Here is a 15,276-nt window from a genome sequence, read left to right as displayed (position 1 = left end):
GGTGATGGGGGATACATCATCCAGTTGGAGGCAGACCTTGCACTGTGTCCTTCTATACTTTTTGAATTGTCCAAATTCATCAAACGGCATATGGCTTGATGTACTACTGTGTACAGCTGGATGTATTACAGACTAATAGTGTGCAAATCTTATGCAACATAATTTCTACTTTATGTAAATCTAATTAAACTTCAGTAAATGTGATCTTTATTTTGGCCATGCCCCACAGCATGTGGGACCTTAGATTTTGACCAGGGATTGAACCTGAGCCCCGTGCATTGCACTAGAAACACAGAACTGTAACTGCTGGACTGCCAAGAAGTCTGATTTTTAAGTAGCCATTACTGGGGAACAGAATTAGGGGAAGGGGCAGGTTAGTAATTTCATCAAGCACCTTTCTGTTCTATCTGAGTCTAAAACAGAATACATGTATTTCTTTACTACTCTTAACATTTGTGTCATCAATAAATAGTGAATATAAGACTTACTCTTCTGGGACATATAACACGACATATACACTTAAGACAGAACTGACTTAAACATTCCAAATTACCATTGCTAGTAAAAATACAAAGCAACGATGGTGATCATTTTGTAATGTACAGAAATATCAAGTCGCTATGTTGTGCACCAGGAACTAACCTTGTAGGCCAATTACACTTCAAAAATGAACAAACTCAAAGAAAAAAATAGATCAGATTTGTGGTTACCAGAAGCAGGAAGTAGAGGGAGAAAGAACTGAACAAATCTATTCAAAAGGTAAACTTCCAGTTGTAAGATAAGTACCAGGCTCAATGTTTAATGTACAACAGGATTAATATAATGATGCTAAATATGAAAGTTATTGAGAGTAAATCCTAAGAGCTCTCATCACAAGGAAAAAAATACTATTTTTTCTTTTGCATGTGTATGAGGTGACAGATGTTCACTAAACTGACTGTGGTAATGGTTTCAGATCATTATGCCCTACACCTTAAACTTACATAGTGCGGTATTTCAATTATATCTCCGTAAAACTGGAAGGAAAAAAACACAAAGCAACAGAATGCAATGCTCAAAAGTATGCGTTCAAATCCTCAGCTCGTGCACAAACTACTTCTCTGCATTTTAATTTCTTCGTCTGTAAGACGGGGTTAATGATAAAAATTTACTTTACAGGGTTACTGTAAGTACTGACTATAATGAAATATCTGGCACATTGGAAATGATCAAAAATATTAGTTCCCTTCCCCTTTCTTTGTATTACCTAATTACTTAAGATAGAAATACTATTTGTTCTATTTACCACAATAGTTTCATGAATAATCTCTCATGTTAGCTCTTGCTGAAAATGTCCCTACTATTTGTGTGCGTTAGTTGCCCTTTGGGGGTCTATGTCTTTTGAACTAAAATATTACTTGCTTTAGATGAGAAATTTGACAAAGGTTCTCTACCAAAACACACATATAAATTTTCATTGTCGTTTATGAACAAGATCTAAGTAATACTACAATTTTGAACGTGACAAAAACTAACTCAGCAAATTATTTAAATAATACCTTAGTCACTGTTTTTAAAAGTAAAGAACAATTCCTGATTTGTCTTAAAGATGCAGGGTTGCGGCTATAAAGGAAACAAGGACTACAATTTGCAATCACTTCTCAAGGTTAATTATTTTTAATGTATTAAAATATTCACTCCACTTTGCCAACTGTGCCTCTTCATCCACCTCTGTCCCTTTCTTTTCACTGCCTCACACGCAAGTAGTAAACATTTATTGGGCACCTAATACTGGCCAGCACTGCTCCAGGAATCGGGCAGACTGTGTTGGGCAAAAAAAAAAACCAAACAAGATTTCAGGCTTCAGAGCATTTACAATCCAGTGGGGGGGAGACAGAAAGGAACTGACATTAATGAAATGATCTATATTTAATGTAAAATCATATCTGCGACTGTTAATAAAAAGTAACAAGTAATGCACATTTATTATGTATCAGACATGGACTAGGCACTTTAATAGCTCATTTAATCCTTCCACTAATCATAGGCAACAGGTACTAGGTATGATTAGCCTGTGACAGAAGAGGAAAGACAGACTTTAATATCTTGCCTGAAATCACAGATAATAGGTGAACAAAGAGGAATTAGGATCTGAAAATACTTTGACTTAAGCCTAGCAAAGTGAGTCAAGGAAGAGTTCTTTGAGGAAGTAACTGAGTGGAGACTTGGAAGATTATGTTAATCAACAGGAGAAGAATGAAGAACAACCCATTGTTAATTGGCTACACTCCAATAAAAAATAAAAAATCTAATAACAATAATAATTTTTTTAAAAAAGCACCACCCAGGCAGTAGGCACAGGTTAAAGAATGTTCAAAGCCCCTGTGGAAGGCAGGAGTATGAAATATACCAGGAATTTACAATTTACTTTAAAAAAAGCTGGAAAAAAGGAAAGACCAGGTAGGAATATGCTGTGTTAGGAACGGCAGGAGGAAGATTATGCTGGGTAAAAGCGAGAAGGCCAGGCACAAACAAGGGTGCCAGTATGCCTGGAGAGAAGTAGCTGGATTTGAGACATAGGTGAAGGCATAACAGACCAAACTTAGGTACCGACTGGACAGCCAGGGTGACAGAGTTTATAGGAAGAATGACTCGACCATTTCTGGCTGGCATAACTTAATGAATAATGGTGCCATGCATCCAGCCAGGGGACAGCAGAGGCCCAAATTTAGGAAGATATTAGATTTGCTTTGGAACATGTTGGAACATGTCTTTGAGATATCAAGTACACAGATGATAGAGGTTTGTCTTTCAGAGTAAAGCTGGCCCTGGACAAAAAATAAAACTTGTGAGCAACTGACATAGAGACGGTAATTTTATTGTTTTGGGAGAAGAGGGCCTAGGGTTGAGCCTTGAGTCAACAAAAATTTACAGAAGGATCTGAAAATAAGACGGGGAAAGACAAGCCAAGCTGAGCCATAGAAACCAAAAAAAGAGGATGCTACCGGAAGAAAGCTTTGCCCAATAGTCAAACGCTGCTGAGAACTGATAAATTTAGATCTCAAAAGTGTCTGTTGGATTTAACAACCCCAGGAGGCACTGCTGACTTCAGCCAGGGTTACAGCGATCAGGGAGCTACTGCTGCTGTTAAGTCGCGTCAGTCGTGTCCGACTCTGTGCGACCCCATAGACGGCAGCCCACCAGGCTCCCCCGTCCCTGGGATTCTCCAGGCAAGAACACTGATCAGGGAGGGGAGTGCCTAATTCGAGTCGGTTAAAGGGGAATGTGAGGCAAGGAAAAGAACTGAAAACTGACAACTCTTGCAGAAAGTTTCGCTGCGGATGGGGGAAGGGAAGAAGAAAAAGTGGCTGCAGGAGAGAGATGGGAGGAAATCAATAGTTTACTTTGTTTCAATTCCTTAAGCAGGAAAAACATGAGCATGTTTAAAAAGATGACAATAAAAATACGTTAACTGATGATTCTAGGGAGTCATCCGGTGGTTCCTCCCCAGCCCCCGCTATCACTCCGGCTCCTGTGTTCTCTCCCCCTTCTCCATCCGCACGGCCCCAGGGCCCACAGCCACCCCGGACCGCGCCCAGCTCGCAGGCGTCGCCTCACCGCAATGGCCCCCTCGCTCAGGTGGCCCACCATGGTTCCGCCGCAACAACTCCCGCGCTCCGGCTCCCCCAACACAAGCCTGGCTTTACTCCCGGGGACCCGCGCGCTCCAAGGCGATTGGCCGGAGAAGCTGCGTGAACCGCCCCCGCCTCCCGGCGTGCGCACGGCACGGGGCGGTCTGAGGGCCGAGCAGCCACCGCATTGGCTGAGGCGCGGCACACGGCTCACGTGACCCACCGGAGTCCGGGTCCCGGGCCTTGTTGCGGGATGGCGGGGGCCTGGGGGCGGGGCGCCGAGCCGCGGGGCGCGCGAAGCGTGACGCGGGCGCCGCCAAGGGCGCAGGGCGGAGGGGTTCCGGGAGCTTTCCCCTCGGGCTCTAGGAAACGAACCGCGCTCGGCCTTTGGCTGGCAGCCACAGACTGCTGGCCCAGAGGCGTGTTCGAGCGGTTCCCTGATAATTCTGCTACTGAATGTAGTCAAAGCAGTGACTCGCTTCTTTCAGCAACCCCGAGCTGAGCTCCCGCAGGTGCCAGACCCTGAGCTTGGCACAGTGGGGGGTCTCTCAAGGTAAATAAGACCTGGTCTCTACTCCCAGAGGGGAGCACAGTATGTCGAGGGAGTTTTCTGCTGTGCGTAGCCTTAACTCAGTGTAGACGTGGTTTGGGCCCCAGGAGAGACGCAAAGTGTGCTCCTGTCGTCACAGGTGGCAAAATCAGGGAAGGCTTCCCGGAGTAGGAACCATTTCCACCATCTTGAAGGATGTGTGGAAATTCGGATAGTAGGGTATAGAGGAAAAAGCGAGACTTGATCAAAAAGTGGGCCAGGGGTCAAATAATAAAGGGTTTGCACTGGGCTTCCCTAAGTTCTAGGAGGAGCATCAGTGAATTTAAGGCAGAGAATTGACATCTGTCTCAGTATGGAGGATGGACTAAATTGGGAAGGGGGAGCGGGGAGGGGGAGTCAGAGGGCCTGAAGACTAAAGACACTCGAGAAAGAATGCCAGACAAGAAATGATGAGGGCTTGAACTAAAGGAGTGACCTCGGGATTGAAAAGAAAAAACTGAACTGTGTAAGAAATCTGATTCATCATGTATAACGGTTTCCTAATACGATGGCCGGGAACAAAGTCAGTTTTCAGTAAATATTTCTGAATGAAGGGATGTGAATTGGTGCGGGAGAGGATACATCCTTGCTTGGCATGTAAACAACTGTAGGAAGAGACTACAAGATCTGATTTTGTTGCTTCATGCTTGCTTGAATGAAATCGATTTTCTGAAATTATGCATTTGTAGAAAACTGAATTCCTTGTTTTCTCACTCATTTTTTAGATCTACAGTAGCATGGATCTGCCCGTGGATGAGTGGAAATCATACATACTTCAGAAGTGGTCTTTGCTCCCCAAGTCCATTCAGGTCACCATTTCTACAGCAGAGACTTTGCACGATCTCTTTCTTCACTCATCTCCGCTTCTTCAGTAAGTGAATGAAAGCTTCAGTCAGGGAAGTTTTGATCTGGAAAGTGTTCTCTTTTATGACTTCCTCTCAGATTATATCTCTTTCTGATGGAAGAGTTAAGTGCAGATTTTTCTCTTTTGGGGCATTCAGCAGTTCTTGCTATTTCCACAGTTCTTTCTAACCTATTATATCAATAGAACAGGTATGTCTGTGCTCAGTCATGTCAGACTCTCTGCGACCCCTTGGACTGTAGTCCGCCAGGCTCCTCTGTCCGTTGGATTTTACAGGCGAGAATACTGAAGCAGGTTGCCATTCCCTTCTCCAGGGGATCTTCCCGACCAGGGATTGAAGCTGTGTCTCTTGAGTCTTCTGCATTGGCAGGTGGATGGATGCTTGTTAGCTTTGTCATTGTCAGCATTATGTCTCAGTAGTCATGCCTTGAGGTAGTTACTAGGCTGTACACCTTGCCATATCCCAAAGGATACAGTGCAGATTCAGTGGCTGCACATAGAAATTAAAAAATTCTATTTGGAAAGAACCATGGAGGTCATATAGTCTAACCTAAGTAGTTTTAAAACACTCTTGACTACATTCTTCAATAAGAAACATATTGTACATCACGACCTAGTACACACATGTGTATAAGAAACTGAAACAATTTCCCAAAACCTCGTTCAGTGAATTATTATTGAACATCTGTTTCATGCCAACTACTGTGCTAGGTGCTTAGTAAACCAAAAGCACATCATTTAAAAAAATACCCTGGTGTCTCAGTGGTAAAGAATCTGCCAATGCAGGAGACACGGGTTCCATCCCTGGGTCAGGAAGAATCCACATGGTGCGGAGCAACTAAGCCCGTGAGCCGCAACTGTTGAGCCTGTGCTCAAGAGCCTGGGAGCCACGACTGCTGAGCCTGTGTGCCGAAACTTCTGAAGCTCACTTGTCCTAGAACCCAGGCTCTGCACCAAGAGAGGCTGTTGCGATGAGAAGTCCACGTACCTCAAGTAGAGAAAAAGCCCAGGTAGCAACAAAGACCCAGCTCAGCCAAAAATAGATAAATGAATTTTTTAAGACAGACAAAGATCCTTACTACCAAGGAGGAACAGAAATAAACATCATAATGTGTATAATATGTTAAAAGTGATAAGTGCAGTTGAAAAAAGGAAAATTGAATGGGGTGGGGGCAATAGCCAGTGCTAGGAACGAGAGTACAGGTTGTAGTATTAAATGGTATCGTCAGATATGCCTCTTGAAAGAGCAAAAGTGGAGCAGAGTCTTCGCCATACAGGAGTTTGCAAAGTAGATGTCTGATAGAAGAGAATTCTGGGCAGAGAGCCTAAGATGGGAGAGTATCCGGCCTGGTTTAAAAAACAGCAAGTTGGGTGAACAGGTAGTAGTGAATAAACAAAGTGAGCCAGAGGGCGAGTGGTAGGAAATACTATCAGAGGAGTAATGGGACATGCATGGGAGTTGGGAGCAGGTTTCCCGATCAAGTGGGCCCTTTATTAGTGCCTTATCTTTTTACTCTGAGTAGGAAGTTATTGCAGCATGTGGTAGGCAGAATTCTAAAAATGCCCCTCACCCCCACCATTCTTGTCCCCTGGTTATTTAATCTAACATTAACCTAAACACTGCTGGGAAGGGATTTGGCAGATGGAATGCAAGTCCCAAGCCAGCTGACTTTGAGATATAATTACCGGGTGGGCATAACCTTAATCAAGCAAGACCTTTAAAAGCAGAGAGTTTGTCCCAGCTGGTAGCAGAAAGGGAAATCAGAGAGATTCAAAGCATAAGATTTGAATGCGCTTTGGCTGGCTTTGAAGATGGAGCCACATGACAAGGAATGCAGGCAGCTTCTGGAAGCCCAGAGTGCTTCCTGGCTAACAGCCAGCAAGGAAATGGGAACCTCAGACACACAATTGCAAGGCACTGGCTTCTGTCAACCGCCTAAATGAGTTTAGGCACAGATTCTTTCCCAGACCTTCTGTAGAAGAGCTCACCTTGATTTCAGCCTGTTAAGACCCTAAACAGAGAGCCCAGGCAAGCCCACCTGGACTTGTGATCTACAGAACTGAGGATAATAAATGGGTATTGTTTTAACCTGCCAAATGTGTGGCAATTGTTACACAACAATAGAAAACTATTAACGCAGTTTTGAGATGAGAATGATATGATCTGATTATATTTTAAAACAGATATCAGCAAACAACATCGCACAGGATAAATCCATCCCACTGCCTGTTTCTGTGTGGCCTTCAGCTAAGAATGGTTTTTACAGATAAACATTTGTAGTCAATTTGATGATGGGGGACATTGGCTTTGAGCTCCAGTTTAGCAAAATGGGATCCTTTAAAAATTTTTTGGTTTTCATTTTCTCATTAGTAGACCTTGTTTAAAAATGTGCTCAGTTATTACTATTAATTTTGAATTTTGCAAATAAAAGCATGTTTTTTCTTTTGTTGTAGAAGTATGTATGTAACAGCCTGATTTTTACCTCTTGGCCCATATAGGCTAAATGTTTATTCTTTGGCTTTCTAGAGAAAGTTTGCTGATCCCTGTTTTAAAGGATTGCTCTAACCACTGTGTTGAGGGTATACTATAGGAGGAACATTTCCCTGATGGGTCAGTTGGGAAAGAATCCACCTGCAATGCGGGAGACCTGGGTTCGATCCCTGGGTTGGGAAGATCCCCCCTGGGGAAAGGAAAGGCTACCCACTCCAGTATTCTGGCCTGGAGAATGCCATGGACTGTATAGCCCAGGGGTCATAAAGACTCGGACATGACTGAGCGACTTTCACGTTCATAAGAGGAGCAAGAATGGATAATAGATAGACTTGTTGGGAGGCTTATTGCTTTAATCCAGGTGAGAGAGGAGGTGATAGTAATTTGGGCCAGGGTGGTAGTAGTAGGGATGAGAAGTGGTTGAATTCCAATGGTGGACTTAATCGCATTTCCTGACACATGGAATATGGTGTATTAGAGAATGAGAGAAGTCAAAAGTGGCTCTCATGATGTAGACCTACAGGGCAAAGGTAGAAGGATGAAATTTCCACACCTGGGAAAGCTGCAGGTGGAGCTGTCTTGGGAAGGAACTTGAACGATTCATATTCCAGTTGGCAATGTCCAGTAGACATCCAGGTTCAGTCACTCAGTCATGTCTGACTCTTTGCAACCCCATGGACTGTAGGCCCCCAGGCTCTTCTGTCCATAGGATTGTCCAGGCAAGAATACTGGAGTGGGTTGCCATGCCCTCCTCCAGGGTATCGTCCCAACCCAGGGATCGAATGTGAGTCTCTAGTGTCTCCTGCATTGGCAGACAGATTCTTTACCACTAGTGCCACCAGGGAAGCCCTCCAGATCACTGGCCATACGTCTTTCCTGTGTTCTTTTTGTACACAAAAAACACACATACAATCTTCCTCTCAAGCCATTTGCTGGATTCTGCATCTCTGTTGTGGTAAGTTGAAAATCCTAGGGACCTCCGTGAAGGTCCAGTGGTCTTCTGCTTCCACTGCAGGGGATACATTTTTGATCCCTGGTTGGGGAACTAAGATCCCACGTGCTGCATGGCACAGCCAAAAAAAAAAAGTTATTAAAAAGAAAATCTTAGTTCAAAACATGCAGAGACCAAAATTTTCATGCATGAGGAGACAAGAGACCTTCTAGTCTCTCAACCAAAAGCTCAGGACGTCCACCCCCGAGGAAACCACAGATGTACTGAGTTTTAGTAAGCCTGTAGCCCAACACTGATCCAGTTCAACTCTTGATTGGATAAATGTAGGCCAGCCCTCATACTCTGTCTGTCTAGGGAGACACTTTGACGGTGGAAGATGTTGTCTTGCTTCCTTATGTTTTTTGTACACAGTGTCAGGAACACAGATTTACTAAACATGCAGAGGGGCAGAAAAATAACCAATAATGAAGAGGAAAAAAAATTAACATTAGAAAGAGATCGATTGATATCTACATACAGACTTTTAAATAACTCTGATTAACATGTTGAAGAAACTAGAGGAGATGGATTAAGTGGATGAAAAAATAGATTGCAACAAAGAAACAGAATCTATTAAAAAATCAAATTTAGGTAGTCCAGAGTAGTCAAAATCAAAGAGGCAGAAAGTAAAATGGTGATTGCCAGGAGCTGAGGGTGGGGGGAAATAGAGGGTTATTGTTTTCATGAGTTTAGAGTTTCAGTTTTACAAGTTATGGAAATGGATGTTGACGATGGTTATGTAACATTATGAATGTATATACGACTACTGAATATATACTTTAAAGTGGTTGAGATGGTAAATTTTATACTATGTGTATTTTACCACAATAAAAGTAATTTTTAAATAATCGAGGCAAAAAAGTAGACTTTTCAGAATTCAAAATATACTGTAATTGAAATCAACTTAATTCTCAAGCTTGACAGAAAATTGGATGCAGTGGAAAATTAGATTAGGAAAGTGGTTTACAGGTTAATGAAAAACAAAACACAAGAAGAAAAGAAGAATGGAAAAAATTGTATGGCATACAGAGATATATAGGATACAATCAAACGTCTAACTTACCTGTAATTGGAGTGTCAGTAAAGAAGAGAGGCAGATGGAAGCAATATTCTAAAAGGATGACCAAAGATTTTCTAAAACTGATAAAAGACATCAACCCACAGATTCCAGAAGCCCAGCAAGTCCCAGGCAGTGTAAACATAAATAGAATCACACCTAGAGACATCAGACTCAAACTGCTCAAAACTAAAGGTGAAAAAAAGAGGAAATCTGCAAAATAACCAAAGAAAAAAAATGTACATTGTCCTTTTGGGTGTAAGAATATGACTGATGGCTAGTTTTTTTCAGTGAAACTATAGAAGCTAGAAGACACCTGAATGGCACATTTAAAGTGGTGAAAGAAAAACAAAGTAAGACAAAACTGTCCCACCTAGAATTCTATACCTAATTAAAGTACCTTTCAAAAATAAATGCAAAAGAAAAATCTGAGAGACTGTTTCTTTGGCAAATCAGAGCTTATTTAAGAAATACTGAAGTAAGTTCTTCAGGTTAGGAAGCATTGTGATTGCAGAAAGGAAGGAAAAGCACCAGAAAAGGTATGTATGTGGGTAAATAGTTTTGAATTAATTATTTAAAATGATGACAAAAATAAAACAATGATGTTAACGTCTTATGGGATTTAAAACATTTCAAAGACATGACATCAGTAGTTCAAAGGGCAAGATGAGTAAATGGTGTTAAATTGTTGTAAGATTCTTGTGTTTGGGAAATGGTAAAATAGTATTGTGGGTTTTTTTTTTTTTTTAATTGTTACAAAACTGTTGCAGTGAACAGCTTATATGTATATTTTTGTACATATATTTAGAACTTAAGATGGATTGTTCAAAGAGGATTTGTTCTATCAATGGTTATAAGCACGGAAAATTTAACAAATAACTGCCAAATTGTCTTCCAAGAAGGCTTTACCCATTTATCATAAACATACTCTCACCAGCATTAGAAAGCAACAGTCTTTAATTTTTGGCACCCTTAAGGACAAAATAACGTTTCAATTCCCGTTTTTCTGATGACTAGTTACAGTAACACCATTTGCGATGTTACCCATTTCTGTTTCTTCTGTTAATTTTTTGTTCCTGTCCTTTGCCCATTTCTCTAGTGGATCATTTATCTTTCTCTTGTTCATAAGAAGTCTTCATGACTCTGGCTATGTATTTCTTTATGGTACATGCTACAATCTTTCTCCTAGTCTATTATTTATCTTTTTAAAATTTTTACTCACGGTGTCTCTCGTGCATAAATTGTGTGTATGTGTTTTAACCTCTATGCAGCCATGTCTGTCATTTTCTTTTATGGCTTCTGGGTTATGTGTCTTAGGGTAGTCTACTCTTCCCTGGGATTATAAAAAATGTTTTATTTTCCTCTAACTCTTTTGGTAGCTCTGTGTTTTAGTTTTAGCTCTCTAATCCATCTGGAATTTATTTTTTGTATATGATGTGAGGGAATGTTTTAAGTTTTATTCCCCAGATGATTTCCTGACATCATTAATTGAATAGTCCATCCTTTCCCCAGTGCTTCAAAATGCCACATTCATTAAAAATTAAATTCCTACTTATCTGTAAATGTGTTCCTAGGCTCTATTTCTGTGCCAAAACCAAAGAGTTTTAATTACTGTGATTTTATAGTATAATATTAGAATTCGTTCAGTCAAGTGACAGAACCCAGCCCAAATTAGGAAATCTACAGGCTATGAAACCAGGATGTGCAGAAAGGCAGGCCTATTTTTTCGCAAAGTTGTGTCCAGGAGCTCAGAAGATGTCATCAGACTCCCATCTCTTCATCTGTCAGGCACTCTCTCCCCCTGGTACTCAGGATAGCCATTGGTAGCCTTGAGCACACCCTGATAATAGCTTAATAACTACAAGAAAAGAGGTCATCTTTTCCAAGAGTTTTGGCCAAAAAAAAATGTCTGGGTTGGACTCTGATCAACCTGTCTTTGGTGGCATGCATACCCCTTCAACCAAAGGCGTGGGCTCCTCTGAGTGGCCAGGCCTGTACCACATGCCCAACCCTCTTGTGAAATTGGGGTCAGTCCTCCTCCAACCACAAGGAATGGTTTCCCCTGAGATTTTATTACCAGATGTAGTGAGAAAGAGCACTTGAAGGCAGAAAAGTCTGGTACAAATGTGGCTTTGCTCTCTGTTAAGCCAAGTTCCCACACACACACAGGATCATTCTTCTTTTTCAAGACTATCTTGGCTATTTTTATATACATTTCCCCCATGTGAACTTCAGAATTGACAGTCAAGTTCAATAAAAAGTGTCATTGGGTTTTTGGAATTGTGTTGGATTTATAGATTCATCTAGGGAGATTTGACATCTTTACAATATTAAATTTCCTTTCAAGTAAAGGGTATATCTTGCCACATGTTTAGGGCTTCTTTTATGTCCATAAGTAAAATTTTTTTTATCATTTTCTTTATACAGATCTTGTACATTTCCTCTCAGATTTATTCTTACTTCTTACAAGGTTTTTGTTGTTCTTGTGAATAAGACTTAACCCCCAATTAAATTATCTAACTGATGATCGATGGTATAAACATAACCTAGGAATCGTAACAGGCCACCTAACTGCTTTCACATTATTTCATCATTTTTATGCCAGTCCAGTTAGAATTTTTAGGAAGTATATCTGCAAGCAGTAATCTTCCTTTCCAATATTTGTAGCTCTTCTACCTTTTAATTATAGCATTAGTTAGACCAGACTCTAGTGCAGTGTTGAATAGTAATAGCCATTTAGGACATTGCTACAGGGATATAGTATTATATAATACCCTTTTCAGTTTATGGAAGTTGCCTTACATTCCACCATAAATAAGTGCTGAATTTTATCAGTTCTTTCTTTTTATATATTAGTGTCTTCTAAGAGGAATGATCATTTTCTTTTTCTCCTTTAATCTGTTAATGCAAAATTGGTATCAGTAGATGTACTAAAGTTGAACTGTTTTGGAGGTAAACTCTGGTTATTATCTATCATTTTTTTTAACACATGGCTAGATTCAATTTGCTGATGTTATTTTTAGGATTTTTATATCTGTGTTCTGAAATGATATTAGATGGCATGTTCTTTTTTGTGCTCTATTTGTCAGCTCTTGGTATCAGGGTTATGGTAGCCTCATAGCCTGAATTGGAGAGTTTCCCATCTTTCTGTGTGCTCTGAAATAATTCATGTATTGTAGGGATTATTTGATTCTTTAAAGCGGGTAGAAAATCTTGTAAAACTGTGTAGACATGGTACCTTATTAAGTGGAAATATTTTCCTTTTTTAGTTCATGTTTCATCAGAGTAATATGCATATCAGGCTTCCCTGGTGGCTCAGACAGTAAAGAATCTGCCTGCTGTGTGGGAGACCTGGATTTGATCCCTGGATTGGGAAGATCCCCTGGAGGAGGGCATGGCAACCCACTCCAGTATTCTTGCCTGGAGAATCCCACAGACAGAGAAACCTGGTGCGCTACAGTCCATGGGGTTGCAAAGAGTTGGACACAACTGACCAACTAAGCATAGCACAGCAGAATATGCATATAATGTAAGAAGTCAAATAATACTTCAAAGCTTATAAAGAAAAACAGCAATTCTCTGTCTTACTTTCCCCCATTTCTGTTCCCCAAAGACTGATATTTAAAATTATTTTCACTGTTTCTTCCAGTATTTAATTTCATATTGCTAAACAGTATGGTAATAATGTTAGTTTTGAGTTTTTAGTTTTAGATGCCAAATCTAGCTCTCTTACTCCCAATTCACATGCAGGCTGCTGCTACTGCTGCTAAGTCGCTTCAGTCATGTCCTACTCTGTGCGACCCCATAGACGGCAGCCCACCAGGCTCCTCCGTCCCTGGGATTTTCCAGGCAAGAGTACTGAAGTGGGTTGCCATTGCCTTCTCCATGTATATTTTTGTTTTTCCCTCATTCTGTTGTCATAACTATATTATAGTTCACAATGTATTCGTTCAGTTCAGTCTCTCAGTCATGTCTGACTCTTTGCGACCCCATGGACTGCAGCATGCCAGGCTTCCCTGTCCATCACCAACTCCTGGAGCTTACTCAATCTCATGTCCATTGAGTTGGTGATGCCATCCAACCATCTCATCCCCTGTCATCCCCCTCTCCTCCCACCTTCAGTCTTTCCCAACATCAGGGTCTTTTCCAAGGACATCAGGTGGCCAAAGTACTGGAGTTTCAGCTTCAGCATCAGTCCTTCCAATGAATATTCAGGACTGATCTCCTTCAGAATGGACTGGTTGGATCTCCTTGCTGTCCAAGGGACTCTCAAGAGTCTTCTTCAACACCACAGTTCAAAAGCATCAATTCTTCTGTGCTCAGCTTTCTTTATAGTCCAAATCTTACATCCATACATGACTACTGGAAAAACCAGAGTTTTGATTAGGTAGACCTTTGTTGGCAGAGTAATATCTCTGATTTTTAGTATGTTGTCTAGGTTGGTCATAGCTTTTCTTCCAAGGAGCAAACATCTTTTAATTTCACGTCTGCAGTCACCATCTGCAGTGATTTTGAGCCCGAAAAAGTAGTCTGTCACTGTTTCCATTGTTTCCACACCTATTTGCCATGAAGTGATGGAACCAGATGCCATGATCTTAGGTTTCTGAATGTAGAGTTTTAAGCCAACTTTTTCACTCTCCTCTTTCATTTTCATCAGGAGGCTGTTTAGTTCTTCTTTGCTTTCTGCCATAAGGGTGGTGTCATCTGTATATCTGAGGTTATTGATATTTCTCCCAGCAATCTTGATTCCAGCTTGTGCTTCATCCAGCCCAGCATTTCTCATGATGTACTCTGCATATAAGTTTAATAAGCAGGGTGAGAATATACAGCCTTGACGTACTCCTTTTCCTATTTGGAACCAGTCTGTTGTTCCATGTCCAGTTCTAACTGTTGCTTCTTGACCTGCATATAGGTTTCTCAGGAGGCAGGTCAGGTGGTCTGGTATTCCCATCTCTTTCAGAATTTTCCGCAGTCTGTTGTGATCCACAATTGTATAGCTAATAGAATATGATACTGGTTAAACCAGTTTTCACTGTGTATATCATTATGTCTCTGTAGATATCATGTGAACCACAAAGTATATTTTGAATTACATTTCCTTTCTGATACAACTCTTGTTTTCCCTGAAGTTAATTTTTCCCTCTGTTTTTATTTGTTCTGTGTATCTCTTACTACTTCATCCCCAAACTTCTTTACTTAACAAGTTAGTTCTGGAGAGCTGTTTGTAAAATTAGCCAATCATAATCTAAAATGACCAAAAAAGATTTAAATTTCTAATTCCCATATGCTTGCCTGTTAAAGGAAAATGTGAATTGGGCCTTTAAAGCTTAAAGCCAGGCATGCACTTTTCTTTTTTGCCATTTACAGTCTTTGAGGAATATTTTCTCCAATTAGATGCCTTTTGTCAATATCAAGACCTCCTGAGACAAGTGAACCTCTCCCACTGATAATCTGCAGTGTCCTAGGGAATCCTTAACAGAGTTATTATCTGTACTCACTGCCTTTCCATTTGTTTTGATTTTATACTGGTACAGCTGGACTACTTTCCAGAAATCAAGGAAATGCTCAAAGACTAATGGATTTATGTAAATAAAAATAACATAGGAGCCAGTCTGGAGAGTTTCCACTGTCCAAATTTAGGACAGTCTGAGCATCAAAAAGTATGATGATGGTAA

General features: G+C 40.8%; 2 protein-coding genes across 5 annotated transcripts in view; one reads left to right on the top strand and one right to left on the bottom strand.

Moving 5' to 3' along the window:
- RPA1 (replication protein A1) overlaps window positions 1–3,710 on the bottom strand; it is a 46,408-nt gene extending 42,698 nt beyond the window's left edge. The window contains exon 1 of the mRNA NM_001075176.1: window positions 3,598–3,710. Within this exon, the coding sequence (NP_001068644.1) occupies window positions 3,598–3,630 (33 nt within the window). The 5' untranslated portion in view covers window positions 3,631–3,710. The remainder of the gene's footprint in view (window positions 1–3,597) is intronic.
- Window positions 3,711–3,907: 197 nt separating this feature from the next.
- Window positions 3,908–15,276, top strand: part of SMYD4 (SET and MYND domain containing 4) — a 54,228-nt gene continuing 42,859 nt past the window's right edge. For 3 of the 4 annotated variants that reach the window (XM_059877956.1, XM_005220096.5, XM_059877955.1), the window contains exons 1-2: window positions 3,908–4,164; window positions 4,926–5,071. In XM_059877956.1, coding sequence (XP_059733939.1) covers window positions 4,938–5,071 — 134 coding nt within the window. In that variant the 5' untranslated portion in view covers window positions 3,908–4,164; window positions 4,926–4,937. Of the gene's footprint in view, window positions 4,165–4,925; window positions 5,072–15,276 lie in introns of those variants that run through there. The other variant, NM_001205733.2, reaches the window with a different exon arrangement.

Source organism: Bos taurus, chromosome 19 (assembly GCF_002263795.3).
Source record: "Bos taurus isolate L1 Dominette 01449 registration number 42190680 breed Hereford chromosome 19, ARS-UCD2.0, whole genome shotgun sequence".
Classification (NCBI taxonomy): Eukaryota; Metazoa; Chordata; class Mammalia; order Artiodactyla; family Bovidae; genus Bos; species Bos taurus.
Note: the sequence above shows the minus strand (reverse complement) of the source record. Positions and strands in the feature narration are given on the sequence as shown.